This window comes from Pollicipes pollicipes, unplaced genomic scaffold (genome assembly GCF_011947565.3).
Source record: "Pollicipes pollicipes isolate AB1234 unplaced genomic scaffold, Ppol_2.1 Scaffold_3447;HRSCAF=4054_pilon_pilon_pilon, whole genome shotgun sequence".
In the NCBI taxonomy this organism is placed as follows: Eukaryota; Metazoa; Arthropoda; class Thecostraca; order Pollicipedomorpha; family Pollicipedidae; genus Pollicipes; species Pollicipes pollicipes.
In genome coordinates, this window is record NW_023596297.1 from 39,556,429 (window position 1) to 39,581,617 (window position 25,189).

At 49.6% G+C, this 25,189-nt stretch overlaps 1 protein-coding gene across 1 annotated transcript in view; it reads left to right on the plus strand.

Annotated features, from left to right (window-relative positions):
- The first annotated feature begins 15,248 nt into the window (after positions 1 to 15,248).
- LOC119092537 (uncharacterized) overlaps positions 15,249 to 25,189 on the plus strand; it is a 30,159-nt gene continuing 20,218 nt past the window's right edge. Inside the window, exons 1-6 of the mRNA XM_037215496.1 lie at positions 15,249 to 15,282; positions 15,989 to 16,085; positions 20,853 to 21,001; positions 21,355 to 21,513; positions 21,765 to 22,084; positions 23,696 to 23,801. Of these exons, the coding sequence (XP_037071391.1) occupies positions 15,995 to 16,085; positions 20,853 to 21,001; positions 21,355 to 21,513; positions 21,765 to 22,084; positions 23,696 to 23,801 (825 nt within the window). The 5' untranslated portion in view covers positions 15,249 to 15,282; positions 15,989 to 15,994. The remainder of the gene's footprint in view (positions 15,283 to 15,988; positions 16,086 to 20,852; positions 21,002 to 21,354; positions 21,514 to 21,764; positions 22,085 to 23,695; positions 23,802 to 25,189) is intronic.

Consider the following 25,189-nt stretch of genomic DNA (forward strand, 5'->3'; position numbering starts at 1 on the left):
GACACTTTAACTGACCCAGAAGGCCAACCAGCCAGGGTATAGCAATGAAATTTGATATGGAGCTGCATAGCTAGGTGCAGGTGTCACCATCTACACGGTGGTAACTCCTACATATCCATACAGCAAGTGTTTACGCATTTAGAAGCAAACTTGTCCTATTCTTACCGCATAAGATGCCTCCTATTCTAGGGCAACGGCCTCTTAGTTCATAACAGGGGCTTCCTGTTCATAATCGGGCCTCCCACCCATAACGGACCTCCTACTACGTTATGGAGGCATCCAAGCTCGTAGCGGATAAGCTCATAACAACGGCCTCCTACCTTTCACCGCGACCTCCTAGTTCACCACGGGGTCTTCCAGCTCATAATAGGGGTATTCTTGTCCAAAACGGGTCTCCTGGTCCATAAGGGATGCTTCCTAATTGATAACGGTAGCCTCTTAATTAACAAAAAGTGCCTTCTGGCTCATATCGAGACCTTCCAATTCATAACGGGAGTCTCCTAGTTCATGGTAGTGCCCTCGGCCTTGTTCAAAATAGGGGCGAATCTAATCTAATCTCGAATCTAAATCGAATCTAATCGAATCGAATCTAATCTAATCCCCACGAATCTAAATCGCAATTGGTCAACACTTTGCATTAACATGGCTGAGCCAGTGTTGCCTAGAAATGTTCAACATTCCGTCAGAATTGATAAGTGGCATGTTATGTGACTTAGCTTTGAGCATACGCGCTAGCAAGTCGTGGCAACACCAGCCTCTGTGTCAAGCGTTGCAGTCTCCGTCGGCCGCCCATCGTCCGCCCCGCAGCTGATCTCCGTCGGCCGCCCATCGTCCGCCCTGCAGCTGATCTCCGTCGGCCGCCCATCGTCCGCCCTGCAGCTGATCTCCGTAGGCCGCCCATCACAAGTGATGGCCAACGGGTAGACGAAAATGATGATGCATTTGAGAGAGGTGCTGTTGAGAGCTTAAGGGCATCAAATTGTGCATTAAGAGGGTAGTCCAGGGTATATTTCACCTATGCGATTTTAGCATTGATGATAGGAAATGATTGGCCTTTACGCGAATTAGTGCTGGAATCTGGTGGTGGAACTAGATGAGTTAGAATCTATATTTTTCGTGTTGCTGTAGCTGTTCATCTCTCCAGAGCACAACATCAAAATTGTAAAAATGCACCCATTTTTTCTTCAACGGCATGAATTGATTTCTATACTTTCGAAACCATTATTTCACGCCGGTCGTTTTCGCACGCGTGGCGCCTGTCGCCTGGTATTACTTGCAGCGGCCAACGCTGTTCAGTTTTACGGAGACTGCAAGCCGTAAAACTGAAAGGCCGTGGCTATCCTTGCTGCCGAGATTGCGGGCGCGTAGGCTTAGACCTTTTAATGTAGCTTGTTTCATTACTTGACTCTGCAAAACAGTAAAAGTTTCAGAAAAAAATATGGAATGACCCTGTCTTCCAGATGTCACTCTGGCCACGCAGGGCAGGATCATCTGGCCGATCTGAGTCCTCCAGAGTTCTGGAACCCTTTAAAGGGGTGCATCATATCATATTGGTCCTCTGCCTGACACCGGAGGCCTTCTGATCCGCGCAGTTGACCCTAGATTGACGCAGGAGCCCTCATTGACGCGACATAATCCTTGATCGCCCGCAGGTGGTCCAATAGTTGGCACATCTAGTCCGTGACAAGTGCCCCCCTGGTCGGTAGCAAGGCACCCCAGCCCATGACAAAAGTCTCTTGGTTTATACCGGGACCCTTCTTGATCATGACAGGCGCATCCTATTTTGTAACAGGGCCTCCTAGTTCATAACATACTGTTTACCACGGGTGTCGATTTGTATTCTTTTGGGTGGACCACTGTTACCCCCCTCAATATCCGATTTGCCCCCCAACGGTGAGTTTGGCTCCCCCCCAACCTTCTGGAGCCAAGGGACAAGTAGGACATTACAAATGGGATGTTAGACTTATATCAATTTTAAAGGAGGCGGGTTTCTGCTAATTGTTTCAGGGGTAAAACGAACAAAGAAAATGAAGACTGAGATGCCATGTTGTTCAGCGAATGTGCGGTGCCATGCTCAGTTGAGCGCAGCTGACTGAGATAGTCACCCTGCCAAACTTCCACGTTCGTACCGGGTTTACTTAAATGTTCCTTTTTACCTTGCATGATGCATGTTTTTAATTACACGAATGCTATGTCTTGTTGACTACGATATACTTTTGTGCTATTATCTGAGTGTTTTGGCATCATCCAGCGATATTTTATGACCCACAGGCTGTAGCAAGATGCGCTATTTTGCCACCATACAGTACGAAATCTTGTCGGAAATTGAAAACAAAACGGCCGACCAGGCATCTATGACGCTATGATAACGCTTTTCAAATCCTGCCATTCCATTAGCTATGCGGCGATCAGGGCCAAGAAAGCATAACTGTCAAGTTATTCATATCTGGCATTCATTAGAACGAGTTCCAGATGTGACGGCCGTCGATAGGGGGCTCTCAATCAAAGTGAAGCAAAGGACGATAACGTAATCAAACAATGGCGTATTGAGTATCATATTTCCTAAACAGAGACATTGCGCTGCTTAGAGCAGTACTTTCTGCTTATAATAGCATACACCAATAGCTCCAAGTGAGCTTAGTTCATCGTTTCCGATGCTTGCTTAAAAATTTCCATATGTGTAATATTTCCTTTGAGTTAACCGATTGCAAGTCTATTTCCGTAATGACTAGCAGCCTTGTCCAACTTTTTATATTATGAAGCAAAGAATGTGATTCGTGATTGAAGGACATCCACTAGAGTCGGAGATGGTGCTCGCGGACGCCAGATGTGAATGATTGGACGAAAATGTTCTTCACGCCTTGAACAGCGCATGGCTTATGGGGTGGCAGAATTTGAATGGCGATGTCATCGTGCCATGCATGCCTGAACAGCCTTGAAATAATCTGCACAAAATAGTCTGCACATCTTCGCGGGGGTGCAACCCAGAAACTTAAGCGTTTTAGGCCTTAAGAAGGGGAAGGCTGGGGGCTGGATCACACGATCATCAAGGTGGCTTTATAATTTCAAAACTCTCATACAAATGTGGAGCAAATCCCTTAAGCCCCTTCGATGCTCTTCTGATCCCCCCTCCCCCCGCCCCCTCCTCCCGTCCCAATGCTTATGAATCATCGAGGAAATATCGGGTCAATGAAATGCAGCTGAGGTGCGAACTGCCGGTGCAGTTGGTCATAAACGTACCTATGTTTGCATCATCGCCTTCATATATTATTATCAATCTCGCATCACCTAGTCATTCTTCAACATCAAAAAAACCTTGGAACAGACCAAATATTGGTTGTTTTTCATTTCACCTTTGACAATAGGAACACAAATCAAAGCGGCCGAAATTCGAGGAGAAATCAGGGTTTGGGGGCACATTGGATCAACTTCATTGGCTTAGCCTCCCGTGCCAACCCATTTTAGGAAATTACAGCACTGCATCCATCCTTGTTCCGGAGCAGCATGTTGCATAAAAAGTTTTAAGTCTACGGGGCTTGCATTCTTAAAAGTAAGAACGCCGATGACAGCGGTTGTAGTTTCCATCAAACCGAGCGGCGTTGGCGGGCAAACACCGGGCGGTGGACGCCTGGCGCGATAAAACAGCGGTCGTGAAATGATGCCTTCGAAAGTCTTTCAAAGTGAATTCGTACCGTCCTAAATTAGACCGGGGCGTAAATTTAACATGTATAACCTTGATGATATTGTTCGAAGTCATACAAAGTGCAAGTCACAAGATTGAGAGATTGTATCGTTACTTGTCTAGTTCCACCACCAAACTGCGGCGCCGGTTCACAGTGCTATGAATGCTAATCCATTCCTGTTATAAATACATATGTTGCGCGGGTGAAATATGCTTCTGGGCTACGTTCGAAAGGTATGAATTGGCGTCCTTAAGCGCTTCAAAGCCACTTTTCAGAGGCGCTGCCATTTTCGTCCAATCAGCGGCCACTGTCTACCACATTAGCAAGAAGGCCATGGCCGCGTGGCCTACGGAGACTGTGACACCCGGGATCGGGGCATTTTTCTGATGCTTGAGAGTGCAAGTGGTTAAAGCTTTGTATGCTGTGTAATTTTTTTCACTTCTCAGCTGTGAACAAAGATCGAATCATCCTAGACGAATTTGGTCACTAAGGAGCCAGCTCAACTAGCAACGTCTTTGCAATAAACCTCATTGCGCGTGTCATTGACACTATGGTCGTTTCATTTGTCATACCTTCCAGCTCAAGCGCGTCAGTGTCGCCTTCCCATCAGTGGCACAACAGCTTGGAGCAGTGTTTCCCAGAAGTACAGCTGGCTCGCAATGCGTGTTTGATGAAGTGAACGGGAAAGTTGTTATCAGGAGGAGCGCATGTGCCTAAGCGTTTTGAGGGAAAGGTCGAGAACTATTTTCTGGGATGATGCATGGAGTGGTGCTCAAGTTTCGCTTTACATTCCATAAAAAAACATGTGCTTTATCGTGAAAGTTGTGGTATGTTGAGCGGCGTCAAGCAAATGGGATGCAATGCCAAGTACACTGCGGACACATTTCTTGTGAATATATAAATAGATACACCAAACAATCACAGAGGCACATAATGATAATCTGTGGGCACATTTCACCGTTCAGTACGCAAAGAAGAGGTGCAAATGCACCATTTCAGCTTCACAAAACAGGTGCGTTTATACGAAGCTTATTCAATCCGCTAGGCTTCCATATATGATTGCTGTGGCTACGCACATGAGCTTGAAGTATGTAGTATTGTATGATAATGTTGATTGGTTCTATAGAGCGCGTCAGCCGCCGAGTCCATTTTGCGCTCTCTTCATCTTTTGATTACACGGCGACTTTAGGGTGCTATTGAGTTGAGTATATTATGCAGATTCCAACAGCAGCTAACAGCAGTACCATGTCACGAAGGTCGATCTCCGGATGTTCGCCTATGAGTGAAGTCAGAGTAACTTTACGTCCAAAGGAGTGTTGTCTCTCAGCAACTAGAGGTGCACATTCTACCAGTGCATGTCAGTGTCACTACCAGACAGTGAGGATCTCGCCGCACATATTGCATGTAGAGGAATCTGCTGCGTTGCTCGGTCGGAATGAGTGATATGGCCAATACGTAGGCGAGCCAATATGACTCCTTTTCTCGACATACGAAGTTCGGACGACCAGTGCCCTATCCTGGGTTTAACGGATTTGAGCTTGTTCTGGCCGCTCTCCTGACCCAACCTTGTCTACCGTTCCGTTGTAACGTAGAGTTCCATTGACGCGTACAGTTTGCTCGCAGGAGCTCGTACAGCGCCGCTGGACGGCAGCAGGGTGCTTGCCTTCGCAGCCTGGTCAGCTGACTTGTCTCCGGCCAGGCCAGCGTGACTGCAGATCTGACCCAGCGCTGCCTGCTGGCCTCTCTGCCACAGGCTGAAGTTTACGTCCCTTGCGCTAGATATGTGTCTGCCGTCTATGTGTTTTGGATGTTCAAAGCCGGGCTGGCGAGTCAGTAAACACTGTGCACGACGGCAAGGTATATCGTAAAATGTAGTCAAGACAGTTCAGGATGGCGAGAAGTTCCGCAGTAAAAACGGACGCCGATGACGGTAACCTAATCAGTTCAGAGCCACACGACACGAATGCGCATCCGGTACCCAGGTTCGTTTTGGATCCATCCGTGCAGGAGTACGCTGACCGTCTGTGCATTGTGCACATGAGCTTTCGAGATTCATTTCTCATCTCAGCAGCGTTCGTCAGTCCCTTGGCGAACCTGGCGAGTGATGACTCACAAGTGTGTGGTAAGGCTAGCCATGGTTCTGCGAACGAAAGAACGCGAGGCTGTATTTGGTGCACATCAGCTCCAGCGGCACAGAGCCATTCACTTACACGTACACAGAGTGGCCTTGTTTACCGTAACCTTCCCTGACAAAATAAACACACCAGATCTGCGGAGAAGATCGTATCCTGCGCTGCGTGCGTGCGAAATGAGTATATCCTGATCGCGTACCGCATAGCTAAATAACGGCGCCTCAGGTCCAGTGGTGGCCCATTGGTATCCACTAGCAGGCTTGTCGTGGGTGACGTGCGGAAAGCACCGGTGGAAATACGTATTCCTCGATGATGAATGTTGTCCAGCATCTTCTTGCTGGATTCGCAGGCCGAGTCGTAGATTGTGCGTGCACAGCCGAGTTTGGACCTAATCGATGAGTGAAACAGCATGATCAAACCTTTGTGGTCCCCCCCATACATCATACGTGAGATCACCTTAAGGATGTCTAGAGCTTTGAAACACCTAGTGCAGAGATGCTTGAAGTGGTCTACATAGTTGTTGTTGTTGTTCATTGGAGTTTTCGGGTGCGTCGACTGTAGTGGTCATTTTGCGCCCATAACTATGCTGTTACTTAATTAGTACGGTGTGAAAATGACTTGAAAATAAATATCTTTTAAAACCGACAAGAGCTGTTTGGGATCAAGAAAGGAGGAACTGTCACCAAGCCCATCGTTAATCGCCAGGGTCGAAGCCTGTGAACCAAAGTGACGTCGTCGTTCTTCGATGAGGCATGGACATGATATAATGACGTGATGGACAGTGAGGACGGCGCCACACCGCTGGCATAGGGGCTTGTCGGTCCCATGCAACAGATGGCCATGGGTGGCATAAGTATGCCCAATGCGCAGCCTGCATAAAACCACCTCTTCCCACCGCACACTGCGAGAGCATGACGACCACAAGCCCAACTCTGTCTTTATCGCCCTGAGCTTATTGCCACCCACCTGGTCCCAACAACGCTGCAATTTGCCTCTCAGGAAGGTCTTGTCTGCCGGGTAAAAATCTCTGGCAGGGATAGGCAAAAACCGGGTATATGGTGCTACCGCTGCTCACTTAGCAGCGGCATCAGAGGCATCAGCCGGCGGTATGACGTCACTGGTATTCGGCTGAGCACCAGACAACGGGCCATGTTCCGTGTATGCCTTTCGTACCTGTCTACTGCAAGTATTGGTGTTTTTTTGCCAAATAAAGACCACAAAGCATTAGCTAACGGTGTGACGTCACTGGCATTCGACTGTATGTGATGTCCCTGGTCATGAGATTTTACTGTCTCATATGGGACGACGAAGGGTCATACGGTATTACCTGATGATGTGACGTCACTGGTATTCGAATAAACTCCGGCGCGACAGGCCATGTTCCACCTTTACCTTTGGTACCTGTCCATCACAAGAATTGGCACGCTGAAGGAAGGCTCTGCCGAATTACCTGAGTGTGTGACGTCACTGACCATTAATGTGTATACTCTTTTGAACCCACTGTAGGCCACAAGACATCATCTGACGATATGATGTCACTGGCTTTCGACTAGACATCGTGCACAACAGGCCATGCTCTATCTTTACTTTTCGTACCTGTGTACTGCAAGCATTCAAGTGTTACACCAAGGCGATGCTGAATCGTCTTAGTGTGTGACGTCACTGGCCATGAGCTTATGCTGGTTCACTTGGGCCGCCCAAGACCACAAAGCATCATATCCCGTGGAGTATCACGGGAAGATATCACATCACTGGTATTCGGCTAAACATCAAGCGCAGCACGTCATGTTCCATCTTTACCTTTGGTACCTGTCTCTTGGAAGTATTGGCATGCTGAATGAAGGCTCCGTCGAATCTCCTGAGTGTGTAACGTCACTGGGCAAGAGTTTTTACGGGCTCATTTCAAGCCCCTATACGGCATAATGCATCAGCTGACGATATGAGGTCACTGGTGTCGGACTTAACATCAGGCGCAACAGGCCATGTTCTATCTTTAACTTTCGTACCTGTCCATCACAAGTATCGGCGTACTGAATGAAGGCTCTGTCGAGTCTCCTGAGTGTGGGTGAATACGCAGGTGAATCGGCAGAGCCTTCATATAGCACGTGAATGCTTGCAGTAGCCAGGTACGAAAAGTAAAGATGGAATGTAGCCTGTTGCGCCTGAGATTAAGTCAAATACCAGTGACGTCATATCGTCAGCTTATGTCTTATACCCTATAGGAGGTTCAAAACAGCCCGTAAAAAATCATGTCCAGTGACGTTACACACTCAAGAGATTCCACAGGGCCTTCCTTCAGCACGCCAATGCTTACCATACACAGGTACGAAAGGTAAAGGCGAACATGGCCTGTCGCGCCTGGTGGTTGCTTGAATACCAGTGACGTCGCACCGTCAGATGATGTCTGATGTCCTTCAGTCAGCCCGAGTAAACCCGTCTAAACTCATGACCAGTTACACCACACGCTCAGGTGATAAGGGCAGAGCCTTTATGTGGCGCGCGAATACTTGCAGTAGATAGGTGCGAAAGGTAAAGACGAAACATGGCTTATTTCACCTGATGCTTAATTGCATGCCAGTGATGTCACATCGTTATCTGATGCCTAATGGCCTTAACTCGGCCCAACAAGGCCCGTAAAAACTCACGACCAGTGACGTCACACACTCAGTGGATTACCAGTGACGAGATAACGTTAGCTGATATCTTATGGCTTTTACTCAGCCAAAAATACCCTGTAAAAACTCATGACCACACACTCAGGTGATTTAGCAGAGCCACCATTAAGCTCGCCAGTACTTAAGCGGGTGCGAAAGGCAAAGATGGAACATGACCTGTTGCGCCTGATAATAAGTCGGACACCAGTGACGTCATATCAACAGCTGATGCATTATACGATATAGGGGGTTGAAAAGACCCGCAAAAACTCTTAACCAGTGACGTTACACACTCAGCAGATTGGACAGTCTTCATTCAGCGCGCCAATACTTGTAAAAGACGGGTACGAAAGGTAAAGATGGATCATGGTCTGTTGCGCTTGATGTTAAGTCGAATACCAGTGACGTCATATCATCCGCGATGCTTCACGGGATATGATGCTTTGTTGCATTGGGCGGCCCAAGTGAACCTGTATAAAGCCATGACCGGTGACGTCACACACTCATATGGTTCAGCATCGCCTTGATATAGCACGCGAATGCCTGCAGTAGACAGGTACGAAAGGTAAAAATAGAGCATGGCCTGTTGCGCATGATGTTTGTTCGAAAACCAATGACGTCATATGGTCAGCTGATGTGGCTTGGCCTATAGTAGGTTCGAAACAGTCTATAAAAATTAATGGTAAGTGACGTTGCACATTCAGGTAATTCGGCGGAGCCTTCCCTCAGTATGCCAATGCTTGCAATGGACACGTACCAAAGGTAAAGGTGGAACATAGCCTGTCGCGCCTGAAGTTTATTCGAACACCAGTGACGTCACACCGTCAGTTAATGCTGTATGCCCTTTCGTCGGCCCAAAAGAGGCCGTAAAAGCTCATGACTAGTGACATCGCACAGTCGAACGCAAGTGACGTCACATCGTTAGCTAATGCATTATGGCCTTCAGTTGGCCCCCAAAAATCCATAAAAACTCATGGCCAGTGACGTCACACATGCGCAGGTCATTCGTCAGAGCCTCCCTTCAGCACGCCAATGCTTGCAGCAGACCGGTACGAAAGGTAAAGATGGAGCAAGGGCTGTTGCGCCTGATGTTTAATCGAATACCAGTGACGCATATCGTCAGGTGATGCCCTACGGCGTTCATTTGACCCGAAAGTGCCCTAAAACGTCACGACCAGTGACGTCACATACCCAGTCGAATACCAGTGACATCATATCGCCAGCAAATGCCTTATGGCCCTCAGTCGGCCCAAAAGAACCCCGATCGACACGTCAGCTGATGCCTCAGGATTTCCCCAGCACGACGGTACACGAACCCTGCAGCCAGCGTAGCTCTTCCCTCCGTCGGCCGTGCAGGTACCAAAGCAAAAAAAAAAAACGGTAATCTTTGCTGTGAAAGGAAGCCAACATCATGAGACCCAAAGGTTATGGTGTGCTTTTAAAATATTGTTCGCATAGTCTGCAACTATACCTGAGCATAGAATGATATTGCCCAAAACATACCGGCTTCTTTTACTTGGGTACCTGTACGGCCGGCGGAGGGAAGGGCTGCGCCGGGTGCAGGGTCCGTGTACTGTCGTACGGGGGAAATGCTGTGAGGCGTCAGCTGACATTGTGACGTCACTGAAAATGATTTTGCGTTGATCGGGAGTCTTTTGGGCCGACGAAAGGCCATAAGGCATTTGCTGGCGATGTGTCACCGGTATTCAACTGCGTAAATGACGTCACTGGTCGCGAGGTTTTAGGGCTCTTTCGGGTCAAATGAATGCCGTAGGGCATCACCTGACGATATGCCGCCACTGGTACTCGATTAAACATCAGGCTCAACAGGCCTCATTCCATCTTTATCTTTCGTACCTGTCTGTTGCAAGCATTTTTGTGCCGAATAAAGGTTTGACCGAATCACCTGAATGTGTGATGTCACTAATTATCACTTGATACGAGTGCACGTAGGCCCCACGGACGCGGTATGTCATGTTCCGTGAAGTATCATCGGATGGCGTGACGTGACTGATGTTCGACTAAATATTGGTCGCAGCAGGCCATGCTTCATTTTTACCTTTGTACCTGTATACTGCAAGCATTGGCGTGCTAAATGAAAGCTACCAAATCGCCTGAGTGTGTAACGTCACTGGTCATGAGTTTCACCGGCGTTTTTGGGCCCACTGAAGACCACATGGTATCAGCTAAGGACGTCACTGCTATACGACTGATAGTGTGACGTCAATGGTCGTGGGTTTTCACGGGCTCTTTAGGACCGGCTGAATGCCGTGAGGCATCGGCTGACGATATGACGTCACGGATATTTCGCTGAACATCAGGCAGCAGGCCATGCTTCATCTATACCTGTCGTACCTGTCTGCTGCAAGTATTGGCGTGCTGGAGGGAGGCTCTGCCGAATGACCTGTGTATGTGTGACGTCACTGGCCATGAGTTTTTATGGATTTTTGGGTGCCAACTAAAGGCCATAAAGCATAAGCTAACGATGTGACGTCATTGGCATGCGACTGTGTGTGATGCCACTGGTCATGAGATTGGACGGCCTCTTTTTGGCAGACAGAAGGTCATACGGCATGAACTGACGATGTGACGTCACTGGTGGTTGATTAAAGTTCATGCGCGACAGGCCATGCTCCACCTTTACCTTTGGTACCTGTCCATTGCAAGGATTGGCATGCTGAAGTAAGGCTCTGCCGAATTACCTCAGTGTGTAACGTCACTGACCATGAATTTCCATAGACTGTTTTGAACCCACTATAGGCCATACCACATCAGCTGACTATATGACGTCACTGGTTTTTGGCTAGACATGCATAACAGGCCATGTTCTATCTTTATCTTTCGTACCTGTCTACTGCAAGCATTTGCGTGCTGTATCAAGGCGATGATGAGCATCTGAGTGTGTGACGTCACCGGTCATGAGTTTATACGGGTGCACTTGGGCCGCCCAATGTGACAAAGCATCATATCCCGTGAGGCATCGCGGAATGATGCAACGTTCCATGCCACATTTTTACCTTTCGTACCCGTCTTTTACAAGCATTGGCGTGCTGAATGAAGACTGTTGAATCTCCTGAGTGTGTAACGTCACTGGTTAAGAGTTTTTATGGGCTTTTTCAATCCCCTATATTGTATGATGCATCAGCTGACGATATGACGTCACTGGTGTTCGATTTAACGTTAGGCACAACAGGTCATGTTCCATCGTTGCCTTTCGCGTCTGTTAAACAATAGACGAGCTGAATGATGGCTCTGCCGGATCACCTGAGTGTGTGGTCATGAGTTTTTACGGGCTAGTTTTGGCTGAGTGAAAGCCAAAAGGCATCAGCCAATGGTATGTCGTCACTGGTAATCCACTGAATGTGTGACGTCACTGGTCATGAGTTTTTGCGGGCCTTTTTGGGCCGACCTAAGGCCATTAGGCATCAGATAGCGATGTGACGTCACTGGTATTCAATTAACAATCAGGTGCAGTAAGCCATGTTTCATCTTTACCGTTCGTTCCTATCTACTGCAAGTATTCGCGCGCCACATAATGGCTCTGCCCAATCACCTGAGCGTGTGATGCAACTGGTCATGAGTTTACACGGGTTTACCCGGGCTGATTGAAGGACATCAAGCATCATCTGACGATGTGACGTCACTGGCTTTTTATTTAACCTCAGGCGCAACAGGCCATGTTCCATCTTTACTTTTCGTACCTGGTTACTGCAAGCATTCACGTGCAATATGAACGCTATGCCGATTCACCTGAGTATTCACCCACACTCAGGAGACTCGACAAAGCCTGCATTCAGCACGTCAATACTTGTTATAGACAGGGACGAAAGGTAAAGACAGAACATGGCCTGTTATGCCTGATGTTAAGTCGGACACCAGTGACGTGATATCGTCAGCTGATCCATTATGCCGTATAGGAGCTTGAAATGAGCCCGTAAAAACTCTTGAGCAGTGACGTTTCACACTCAGGAGACTCGACAGAGCCTTCATTCAGCACGCCAATATTTATAATAGACAGGTACGAAAAGTAAAGATGGAACATGGCCTGTTGCGCTTGATGTGAAGTCGTATACCAGTGACGTCATATCATCCCGTGATGCTTCACGGGATATCATGTTGTGTGGCATTGGGCGGCCCAAGAGAATCCGCACAAACTCATGACCAGTGACATCACACACTAAGATGATTCGGCATCGCCTTGATATAGCTTGCGAATGCTGCAGTAGACAGGTACGAAAGGTAAATATAGTCTATGGCCTGTTGCGCCTCATATTTGGTGTCATGCCGGTGACGTCATATTATTCGGTGATGCTTCCGGGATATCATGCCTTGTAGCCTAGGGTGGCCAAGTGACCTACTAACTCATAATCAGTGACGTCACATACTCAGGTGAATCGGCAAAGCCTTCATATAGCACGCGAATACTTGCAGTAACCAGGTACGAAAGGTAAAGATGAAATATGGCCTGTCGCGCCTGAGGTTAAGTCAAATACCAGTGACGTCATATTGTAAGCTGATGTCTTATAGCCTATTGGAGGTTCCAAAGAGCCAGAAAAAAACTCATGACCATGCGACGTTACACACCCAGGAGATTCCAGAGCCCTCCTTCAGCACGCCAATGCTGGCAATAGACAGGTACGAAAGGTAAAGATGGAACATAGCCTGTCGCGCCTGGAGTTTAGTCGAATACCAGTGACGTCATATCGTCAGCTGATGTTTGACGTCCTTCAGTCAGCCCGAGTAAACCCGCGTAACCTCATAACTAGCTACACCATACGCACCATAGTTACGCCATACGTAATTCGGCAGAACTTCTATGTGTCGCGCGAAAACTCTAAGTTGATAGGTGCGAAAGATACAGACAAAACATGGCTTATTACATCTGGTGCTTATTTGAATACCATTGACGTCATTTTGTTATCTGATGCCTAATGGCGTAAAGTCGGTCCAAAAAGGCCCGTAAAAACTCATGGCCAGTGATGTCACACACTCAGTGGACTACCAGTGGCGACATTTCGTTAGCTGATGCTTTATGGCTTTTACTCAGCCAAAAATAACTTGTAAAAAACCGAGACGTCGCACACTCAGGTGATTCGGCAGAGCCATCCTTCAGCTTGCCAATACTTCTATAGGTACGAAAGGCAAAGATGGAACATGACCTGTTGCGCCTGATGTTAAGTCGAACACCAGTGACGTCATATCGTTAGCTGATGTATTATACCGCATAGGAGTTACAAAAGAGCCCGTAAAAAGCTCTTGACCAGTGACGCTACACACTCAGGAGATTCGACAGAGCCTTCATTCAGCACGCCAATACTTCCAAGAGACAAGTATTAAAGGCAAAGATGGAGCATGACCTGTTGCGCTTGATGTTAAGCCGAATACCAGTGATGTGATATCTTTCCGTGATACTCCACGGGACATGATGCTTTGTGGTCGTAGGGCAGCCCAAGTGAACCGGTATAAACACATGACCAGTGACGTCACACACTGAGAGGATTCAGCATCGCCCCGGTGTAGCATTCGAATGCTTGCAGTAGACAGGTACGAAAAGTAAAGATAGAGCATGGCCTGTTGCGCATGATGTCTAGTCGAATCCCAGTGACATCATATCCTCAGGTGATGTCTTGTGGCCTATAGTGGGTTCAAGAGAGTATACAAATTAATGGCCAGTGACGTTGCACACTCAGGTAATTCGGCAGAGCCTTCCTTCAGCACGGCAATACTTGCAATGGACAGGTACCAAACGTAAAAGTGAAACATGGCCTGTCGCGGCTGAAGTTTATTCGAATACCAGTGACGTCACATCGTTAGTTAATGCCGTATGACCTTTCGTCGGTCCAAAAGAGGCCGTAAAATCTCATGACCAGAGGCATCATACACAGTCGAATGCCACTGACGTCACGTCGTTAGCTGATGCTTTATGGTATTCAGTTGGCCGCAAAAAATCCGTCAATACTTGCGGGGGATATGTATGAAAGGTATAGATGGAGCATGGCCTGTTGCCTGATGTTCAGCCGAGTACCAGTGACGTTGTATCGCAAGCTGATGCCTTACGGTATTTCGTCGGTCCTAAACGGCCCGTGAAAACCCACGACCATTGACGCTTTACAATCAGTCGTATAGCAGTGACGTCGTTAGCTGACACCTTGTGTCCTTCAAATGGCCCAAAAGCACCAGTGAAACTCATGACCAGTGACGGAACACACTCAGGTGGTTCGGCGGCTTTCATCCAGCACGCCAATGCTCGCAGTAGACAGGTACAAAGGTAAAAATGAAGCACGGCCTGTTGCGCCCAGTTTTTATTCAAATACCAGTGACGTCACGCCATCCCGTGATACTTCGCGGACGATGACACGCCGTGGCCGCGGGGCCTAAGTGTACTCGTACAAAGTGATGATTAGTGACGTCACACATTAAGGTGATTCGGTCAAACCCTTATGCGGCTCGCAAATGCTTGCATCAGACAGGTACAAAAAGTAAAGATGGGACGAGGCCGGTCGCGCCTGATGTTTAATCGAATACCAGTGACGACACATCCCCAGCTGATGCCTTACGGCATTCAGTGGGCCTAAAAGAGCCTTAAAAACTCACGACCAGTGACGTCACATATTCAGCCGAATACCAGGGACATCATATCAATAGCAAAAGCCTCATGGCCTTCAGTCGGCCCAAAAGAACCCCGATCCCGATCGACGCAAAACCATTTTCAGTGACGTCACAATGTCAGCTGATGCCTCACAGCATTTCCCCAGCACGACGGTACTCGAAACCCTGCAGCCAGCGTAACTCTTCCCTCCGTCGGCCGTACAGGTACCCAAGTAAAAAAATTACCAACATACCCTTGTCACATTTGTTACAGTTTCCTCACATTCCCTCAATCACCCTCTCCATGTATACGGTAGTGTACGGACTTAATTGGATGATGTATGGAATATTCTGTATTGGACACGTATGCTTCCACTGTATTGAAGTCTATTGAGTTTAGATGCATGGGCCCTTAAGTGGAGGATTCTTTAACTAGCAATCCGCATACCTCGAAGACTCTAGTGTTGACATAAGGCAGTTAATCAAGCTTGGTGAGTGTTTGGAAGATGTAAGACCTGTGTAACTTAAACACCAAAACAGTGTTGCCTTGAACATTTGCTTTGTGGTGCATTAAGGCTAAGGGTGGTATGGCCCTATTGTGATGTTCTTTGAATGTTATATTGGTGGTAAGTGATGATGGAGAAAATTGCTATGCTCCTGCACTTTGGAGTTCAAAAATAAGGTGGTCCATCAATGCACCATACCAGAATGATTGAGATGTGAAAGCCAAGAACATGCAATTTCAATGTAGAGTTGTCAAACTGCACTGTTCCTGTATAAAACATGTTCCATTCCTCTTGTGTAGTGAGGACACCAGCTCATCAACCATGTAATGCCCATGCACAGGGCATTGTCATGACACACATATCGCTCAGCAACTGAATGGCTGAAAGGATATGATATTGTTTTATGTAGTTGCCTACTTTTTCAGTAAGGCATGGCTGGTCGAGCAGATGACTGGAAGGAAAAGGGCAACATACTCTGTGGGGAACTGCAATATGCAGAGGCAAAAGATATGTATGATAAAGGTAAGCCCACCAGTTTGTACAAAAATGGCAGTTGTGGTAAAAAAGGGATGTGTGCATTTCCTTTGTTGCAGTGGGTATTTCCCCAAAAATCCACAATTTTGATGCTTCTGAAGCACTCACAGAGTAAAGTTTATAATACCATCAAAGGGAGAGAACATGAGTGTTTTGGCCAGCATTTGACACATGATGCTCCAAGCATTGTATGGTTTTCCTATTGTGTGCTATTAAAATAGGTGACAAGGAAGTTGTGCAAAGTTTACAGGATGTGTACTAAATGAGTGCCACTTCACTGAAAGTGTAGCTCTTGAAAGTGTGCATCTTGACTTTCCTTATGACCTTACAGCATGTCTGTCAAGAGATTTGTCCGACATATGATGGCCTTGTTAAGCTACACATTTTTTAAAAAAATGGTCTGATGTACTCAGATTTTTAGGAAGTCCCACAAATAAAGGCCTCAGAGGGGTCCGATCTCATGAGTATGCAGGTCAGGGGTGTGATGTCTTCCAATTGATGATATGAGGCTCTGAAATATCCCCCATTCCTGCACAGGGTCATGTTCAGCATGTGTAGGATGGTGCCATTCTGTCAGAACCAGGCATGGTTCAGGTGATGGTTGTGTTTGCTGTCTGGCATTCAGCACATGTTCAAACTCCTTGTACATTGCTCCTGGGAGACATTCAAGGAGGTGGTGGTGGGGCCATCATTGTGAACCAGAAGGATCCAGTGATCTGTCTGGCACTGATGGTACACCAGGCGGTAACCTGGGGGGGGCATAGATGACTCCCATGAGCTGTGTCCAGCTGCTCAGACCCTCATGAGCTGCCATTCTTGGTGTTGAGATGCCTATAAGAAAACCAATGGCAGGAGTTGAATCATGACTTTTTGTCAGCTGTTATCAACCCCTGGTGAAGTGATCTGGTGCAAGGGTCATTTTTGTGGGAGTGACAAAGAATGCACCTGGTTGAGCCAGAGCGGAACCGGATTACTTGACTGACTCTTTAGATGAACTTTGGGTGCTTACTTGGCTGTACTGAGGTAGTCCGGGTCACGTTTCCCACTATATCCACCACCTGGCCCCTTGGATGGGCTTTGGATGGAACCCACCCTTGGGAATTTCAAGGTCAGACAAAATTCCTGTTCAGTTTAGGGTCGGTGAAGTGCATCTCGGGTCCTGTGCATGATTCAAAACCAAATTGGCATGGACGTGATAACCTTTGTCGCCTAGTATGAAGGGAGAGGGTAATTGTTTTGAGTTGTGGATACCCTCTGTGTACCCTGACTTTCTGTTGAATCATTTACCATGCAAAATCTCACACTTCTGCTTTGTATGCATGCAATTATCTTAGAGCTGAGCAATCTGCTCACCTTTCTGATACCAAACAGTAGGAAACTAGTCTTAGTCACATATGATGGAAATTATGCAATAATTAACCAATGAGAAGTGTGTACAACATGGTATGATGGTCGACTAAACAAATCACAGAGTGTGAGATAACTTTACGACCCGACAACCAGCTAATGCAGCACATGGCTAGTGAGGAGCTGGGGGTGACGTCTCAAACGAAGTGTCGAATTACATCAGGGGTGGTGTGTTTAGTTTATGTTCCGACGGAACAGATGGCTGGTGGGGAGTGATCTGTTTCCTAGGAGGGCTACATGCCTCCCTGTGTCTTTCTTGTCCAGGAGACCCCTGGAGGCTCTTGGGTTATATGTCTGAAGACATATATATGTGTTCATGATTCTAGAGATCTTACCGCCGTGAAAAAGGCAGGTAGATCGCAGCTCGAGGTCCTTTCGACGAAATTTGTAATGCATGTTTAAAATTCTATTAGTTTTCATTGGTCAAGGTGGACGTCCAAAATATATATGCAACATACAGGAGATCACACCATGAGGACAAAGTACATTGGTATGCAATAAAACATGCTCACAATATATTCCAAAACATGATGAGTAGTACATCACGCGTCTATTACAGCGACATTTCTAACTACAGTGCATGTTATCATTTTCGTTATCTTTAAAAAGCTTTTTGGCGCACGGCTTCTCTCTGTGCATTTTGTATCTACTTTTGGCCCTGCGCAGGCCGCAGCTGACCAATGGGCCTATGGCGCCGGCGGTAGACTGGTCTATGGGTGGGGCCAATAGACTGGGGCCCTGGCCTGGCGCGGAGGCAGATTGTGATGTCTCCTCCAAGCGAGAGGAGAGCTTGGCGGGGCTGTCTCTGATGTTTGAGAGCCTCGCGTGTCTCGTCTGGATCCTTCAGTACTGCGTTCGTAGGGAAATGCTTACGACACCCGGCGCAGACTTCTGGCAGGGGCGCAGGCTGTTGTGGAGGCACCGCCACCACAGTTCGACATGTGCTTGGTTTCTAGCACGTCGGTCCGGGTTTTCCTCGAAGGCCCCAGCGGTTGGGTGAATCGAGGCCCATCTTCCTCCGTTGGGGGCAGTCGACAACGAAACCGTATGGGAGCTTGTGTAACGGCTCCCAGGTCCCGTCATCCAAGCTGGCCTTCCACCAGCGGACGAGGACGAGGATCTCTCCTTCCACCTCAACGTCATCCAAAATGGACTGGATGTGGTACTGTCCGTTCACATTGGTGAAGGAGGTGGCGAACTTTGGCAGGTGCAGCCAGAGGGGATTGGCTCACAACTATGGACAGCTGCCCAAAATTGTTGCTTTTGGTCGGTCAGGCCGTGCATTGAGCCCAAGCCTGGCGAGTGTGTGGTCGGCGAGGACGTTCTGGGGTGACAAGGGAGCTGACGCGTTGATCTGGGCTACGTCCTGGCGTAGGACTGACTAAGGCGAGTTGTACCCAGCAGCCCGCTCCGGTGAAGCGCTCCGACTACACTACCGGCACCCCGGGTAGTGCAGTGGTTAACGCGTCCGCGTCAACCATTTCGCGTCTGGGAAACCGGAGGTACGGGGTTCGATTCCCTGCGGTGCCCGCCCTTCCTGCCAGGGTGGGAGGCAGGCGACGCCATAAAGCCTCAGCAGCTGAGTGCGTCGTAAATCCCCAGTGACACACCTGGGCATCCCAACGCCATAATAATGCCATTCAATTCCCACCATTTCATTGACCGTGTGGCGATCAAGGCTAAGAAAAATATTATTGTCATTTGTTCATACTTGGCGAATGTGACACGGTTTGCAGGTGCAACTACCGTCAATTCGCTCTCAATCAACGTTGCGCAAGGCACGGTGTCCCAGTCTATGGTCCGATCAAACAATGACGTAATGCAGAGCATATTTATCAAATAGAGAAATTGTGTTATTTAATGCAGTCTGTTCCACTTAAAAGTGTACCAGCAGTTATGAGTGAGCTTATTTCATCCTATCTGATGCTTGGTTCACCATCTTCAAATGCGGAACATTGCGTTTACGCCAAAATGGTGTACACCTTCAGCTCATCAAAAATTGTGGGAAGATTTCAACTGACCCCGTGTCTGGGTGATGTTTTTTTCAAAATAGCGTCATCTATTTTACAAAATGAACATCAATATTGTTAATACTGCTACTTGGATTGCAGAACTGCAAGTGGGCGCTGTCACAGAGACATTCCATGACCCAATCAAACAATGACGTGTTGACCAGAACTGCAAGTGAGCACTGTCACACAGACGTTCCATGACCCAATCAAACAATGACGTGTTGACCAGCATGCTTATTAAGAAGAGAAGCTGTGCTGTCTAGAGCAGTCGTTTCATTTAAAAGTATACTAATGGTTATAAGTGAGCTTATTTCTTCATATCTGATGTTTGTTTTATTATCTTAAAATGTGGAACACTGCCTTTAAGCTCAAACCAAAATGTACACATTGGGCTCGTCGAACATTGTAACAGGGTTCTAGCAGCCCCTGGGTCGGGTCTGAGTACTAGTTTTTCACGAAGAGCTCCATTTGTTTGGAAAAGTCAGCCCCATTTGTTTGGAAAAGTCGAGACCAATGGGCCTCTGAAAATGAAGTGGTAAATTTTGTTGGGGGAGCGGGTCCTTTTACCCTGTGAGTGAACTGCGTCCCAGTGACCCGTTGCCCCTGCATCCCACCTCCACCCCCCCACGCTGCTATACTTTCCGAGAGGGATATCCAGCCCTGCTTATAGGCCTTGTCCGAATCAGGTTAGGATCCGCTTACCCAAATCAAAATAAACCGCTCGCTGGCAATGGTTCACATGATCTGTATCTATTGCCTTTGTCTCTGACGTTTTGTTGTTGTTTTTTTTTTGTCGATCCGACGCCATTCTGGTTGGTTTCGAGCACGAACTGCCAGTCGGCTAGGCCATTGATGTATCATCGGGCGAGCTAATATTTCGTCTGTGTAGACGCGCTCTACGCAGAACCTGAATGGTACAAATTGAAGACAGATCTACCATTCGCTGAATCCAGCGGTTATCTGTCATTGAGATTTGTGTGCATCTGCCTCTCCGTTTGCACCTTGTATGATAAGTGTCATCGATTTATATTTCCGGCAGTCTTGTGTATTGTATTATGAAATTCCTTCATTGCTCTGCCTCGTCGTGTAGCGATGTCCGGGACAGAGCAGACACTTGGTTTCCTGCAAATGTCACACGGCTGCAGTCGACGTTGGCGGCACTAGGATGTTGGATACGCAAGGCAATGGAAGCTATGTGTGTATGTGCTTGTTCGTTGTCAGCTGTCTCGGCGCAGTAACATGTGAAGGGCGGGCGTGGATCTGAAGTCGCGTGGAGGTTAGGAGATTCCTAGACTTGCTGTGGTGCTCACTTCCGACCATTCTGAATCGCCTGCAGCTCTCCAGGCAGCACGGGAGGACGGCTCTGACTCTAGTCTCTACACCATTTATGGAAACTTGGCCCATGTACACCTCAAACTGCGCAATTACAAGGAGTGCGAGAAGTATGCCCGCCTGGCGATCCAACAGAAACCCGACTGGTTTAAGGTATGCTCGCCTCTGTTGCACGTCCGCCTCTGTGTCAGCGGTTGTGTATATTAAGGTGAGGCAGACCGTCGCTTCATATCATTGGGGGACTGGATTACTTGACAGGCCGGACCAGTCACCGGTGCCGTGTTACTATAGGTGTGTCATGTCGTTGGCTCTGGTTGCATTTTATGATGTTTTTCATGCGTTAAAGTAGAGCTGCAACATGAGGACCATGTGAAGTGGGCAATGGTGCCCTGCCGCTGGGTGCTGTCAGAAGCGACGTGGCCCTGGCCTGGCCTTCGGCTGTGTAGGGGAGGGCGGCACTCGGTGCGGCCTGTCTGACCGGCGCCGCCCGGACCGGCGGCTGACAGGGGTACTACCGGGCGGCCATGGCGGCCAAGAACCTGGGCCGTCCGGAGGACGCCTTGGCGCTTATCAACAAGGGCATCAAAAACTGCGTCGAGAACGATGACCTCAAGAAGCTGAAAGACGTGCTGCTGGAGGAGCAGAAGGCCAAGAAGAAGGTCAAGGTGTGCATGTGGTGGGGGCTCGGCATATCTTGAGCAGCCGTTGAATGCGCGTGGTAGCATGTAGGAGTGTTAATAGCCTGTATTCAGGTTTTTTAATTGACTCGATGTTGAACGTTTGTACGAGTCCTGGCATTTTATCTTCAATCCAAGATCCCCTGCTCACAATGCATAGAAAGTCGGCAGACGGCGCTTGACCTATCTTTGTCTGGGCCGGTCGCTGCCGCTGTTAGTGACGTTCCCTGTCGCTCCAGCCGCCGCCGCCGCCGCTGCTTCAGCCCGAGAGTGCTGGCGACTCGCCCAAGCGTGTCGCAAGGCTTGGGCCCGCCGCCAAGCCCGAGCCCACCGCCAAGCCCGGGCCCACCGCCAAGCCCGGGCCCGCCGCCAAGCCCGGGCCCGCCGCCAAGCCCGAGCCCACCGCCAAGCCCGGGCCCACCGTTAAGTCCGGGCCCGCTGCCAAGCCCGGGCCCACCGTTAAGTCCGGGCCCGCTGCCAAGCCCGGGCCCGATGCCACCACCAACACTGCCGTCACCGCCACCGGTACCACTGCCAGCACCAGCAGCAAGCAGGAAGGGTGAGTGCCGCCGCCCTCTCCGAACTGCGCGGCTGTCATAGCATTCTCTGTCGTCCTGCAGCCGCTGCCAGGGGTTCGTGACTGGCGGACCGTGTAGGCTGTTGACCGTACGGCACCGAAAAGGACGGTTTGTCGGTAGTATAGTGCAATACGTGTAGATGCACCAATGCCGCGTCACTCGCCGCTGCCGGCTGGGGTGTAGTGGCCGGACCACCCCCAGCTGAGGTCTGAAGGGGAGGAGGACAGGGCCGCCCGGCTGGCGAAGATGCGCGTGGGGCTTGTAAGCTTGTCGGCGGTCGCTCGCCGTAGAAATACACGTTATGCCTGCTGTGCCCCTCTCGTTTGAGGACGAAGTCAGATCACCACCAGAGTGTCGTTTCTTGACCACGGCCCTACGTACTAGGTATGGTCATCCGGCGATTTTACCGCTGAGTCCCGTGGTGCCGTGATGTCATTGGTCGTCCGTAACGTTGGTTATAGAGCTGTACCACGAGGTGCGTAGACGACGTCTTCTGATTCGAGGGGAGAGGACCTAATGACGTCGGCGGAATAAGTGGCTCTGTGGCCGCTGAATGGATGACAGACATGTTTTGAATGTGCCCTGAATAGGGCTGGAATCTCAGTAGCCGGAGAATCCGTGGCGTCCTCTTGGTCTGTTATCTCTGCACCACGGGCTCATTTTGAAGTTGGTGAAGAAATTGAGTGCGATCCAGCATATTGCTTGGCATTTTGGCAGAGTAAATAGTGGGAACAAGGACCTTGAAATTTCCCCAGGAGCCTCCTAGAGCCTTGGATTTTCAAAGACCAAGATTCATTTTTGTATCGAAAAGCCCTCTGTGGTCCTGTTTCAAAGTTGCCTGCGAGTGTGATGAAAAACACTTAGTTGATTCCTTAATCAACATGTGTTGTTTTGGTGTAGTTACGCGTGAATTGTATGACATTTTTATGCTACAAGTATAAATTGCTTTTACTCAATTCGTGGTGACGTGCGAAATGACAGCATCGCACCATGGTGCATATAAACCGGTTTGGATCAAGAACACAGATGTTACTGCTCATGTTATTTGAAAATTGGGCCCAACTGATCACAAAGATGGGCGCACCACATCCCCGTGTGGTACTGAGCCGGGTACTTGTTGAGGCCCGGCGTGGAGCTGTTGTGACGCCAGAGAAGCCTCGGGCGTCCATTGTTGGCCGGCGGTCACATCCCCGTGTGGTATTGAGCCGGGTACGTGTTGAGGCCCGGCGTGGAGCTGTTGTGACACCGGAGAAGCCTCGGGCGTCCATTGTTGGCCGGCGGACACAGGCCCGCCTGCCAGTGAATGCCACGGCGCGGCGCGTGGCGATCAGCAACATGACACGATGTATCGCGCTCTGCAGTGGCGTTGGCGGCCTGTTGCCGCCGACATGGCCGTGGCCGGCCTGTCGGACCTCGGTGGCGTCGGCGCTGGACAGCCCTCTGTGTCGGCCGACGGGCGGATCCCCCGGCCGCCCCCGTCCCCGTCCCCGTCCCCTCCCGGCCACGCCGTGCCGCGCCGCGCGGCGCTGGGCCGGATGGGCGTAGTGCGCGCCGTGTCGTCAGCCGCAGCTCATGTCCGGTCTGGCCTCCAGGCTGTGGGACGGCATCCTGGCCGCGACCTCAGCCAGCGTTGGGGGCAAACAGACGGCCGCCGCTGGCGCCGCCGCCGCTGCAGAACGCCCGGACTGCCCGCGCCAGGTGAGCATGCGCCGGCCGACCCGGCGCGAATCCGAGAGCGATCTCTCGCCGCCGCTCTGTCAGCATACGGACAGGGTTTGTGTGCGTGCGTGCGTGCGTGCATGCGTGTACGCGTGCGTGCGTGTGTGCGTGCACGTGCGCGTGTGTGGGCCCGTTGCAGCGTGGTTGGAGATAGCTGTGTCGACCTGTAGCAGGGCTTACATCGCAGTCTGTAGCTGTGTCGACCTGTAGCAGGGCTTGCATCGCAGTCTGTGGTGACGAGCGGTATGCAAACTTTCGGGGGCCTTGCGTTGCGCGGAAAGCCGGCTCAGGCTACATTATTTTGGGTAGACGCTAGCAACTAGCTAGCATTTGGAGCTTTTGGAACTGGGTATGTGCGTGTGACAGGTGAAGTAGCCCAGGCATGCCACCAGTATATGCGTGTGACAGGTGAAGTAGCTTGGGCATGCCACCAGTATATGCGTGTGACAGGTGAAGTAGCTCGGGCATGCCACCAGTATATGCGTGTGACAGGTGAAGTAGCTTGGGCATGCCACCAGTATATGCGTGTGGCAGGTGAAGTAGCTTGGGCATGCCACCAGTATATGCGTGTGGCAGGTGAAGTAGCTTGGGCATGCCACCATTATATGCGTGTGGCAGGTGAAGTAGCTTGGGCATGCCACCAGTATATGCGTGTGGCAGGTGAAGTAGCTTGGGCATGCCACCAGTATATGCGTGTGGCAGGTGAAGTAGCTCGGGCATGCCACTAGTACATGCGTGTGGCAGGTGAAGTAGCTTGGGCATGCCACCAGCGAGTCTTTGCATCGCCACGTTACGTTTGCATACACGGGGCGAATGCAACGAAAGGAAACAGCTGTTCAGTGCTTCGTCAGGATTGGACTTATCAATCGGATTCTGAGCGAGGCGCCCTGAAGCCCCAATAGCTACCACTTCTGCTGCGGGGCTGGGCCGTTGAGTGTGAGGCAGCCAACGCTGTACCCAGGGCTGCTGTGTTGAGTGTGGCAAATGTTCCCACAAAGTCCCTTCGTTGGCTGAAGGCTGAAGATCAAGGAACTGAAATTGCAAATGTTCTCGCATTTCGAGCACATGCCGACTATCATTATTTATAACGGAACCACATTACATCCACCGACGGAGCTGCTTCATAATAGTTGACTGACGAAGCGATTCCCTACCGCTACGAAAAGCCGTATTTTCGAGCGGGCGCAGAATGGTCTCGACGCACCCCTGAACACGAAACATCGTGTTGGCGAGCTGCATCCCGGACACGGACACGCTGGGACCTGCAGTCCTTACGCCCTATGAGTCATCACTGACGATGGCGCCGCTCGGATCAACAGTCATGACGTCAGCCCGGCGTAGCTGGGCCGGAGTACAACTGTCGGCCC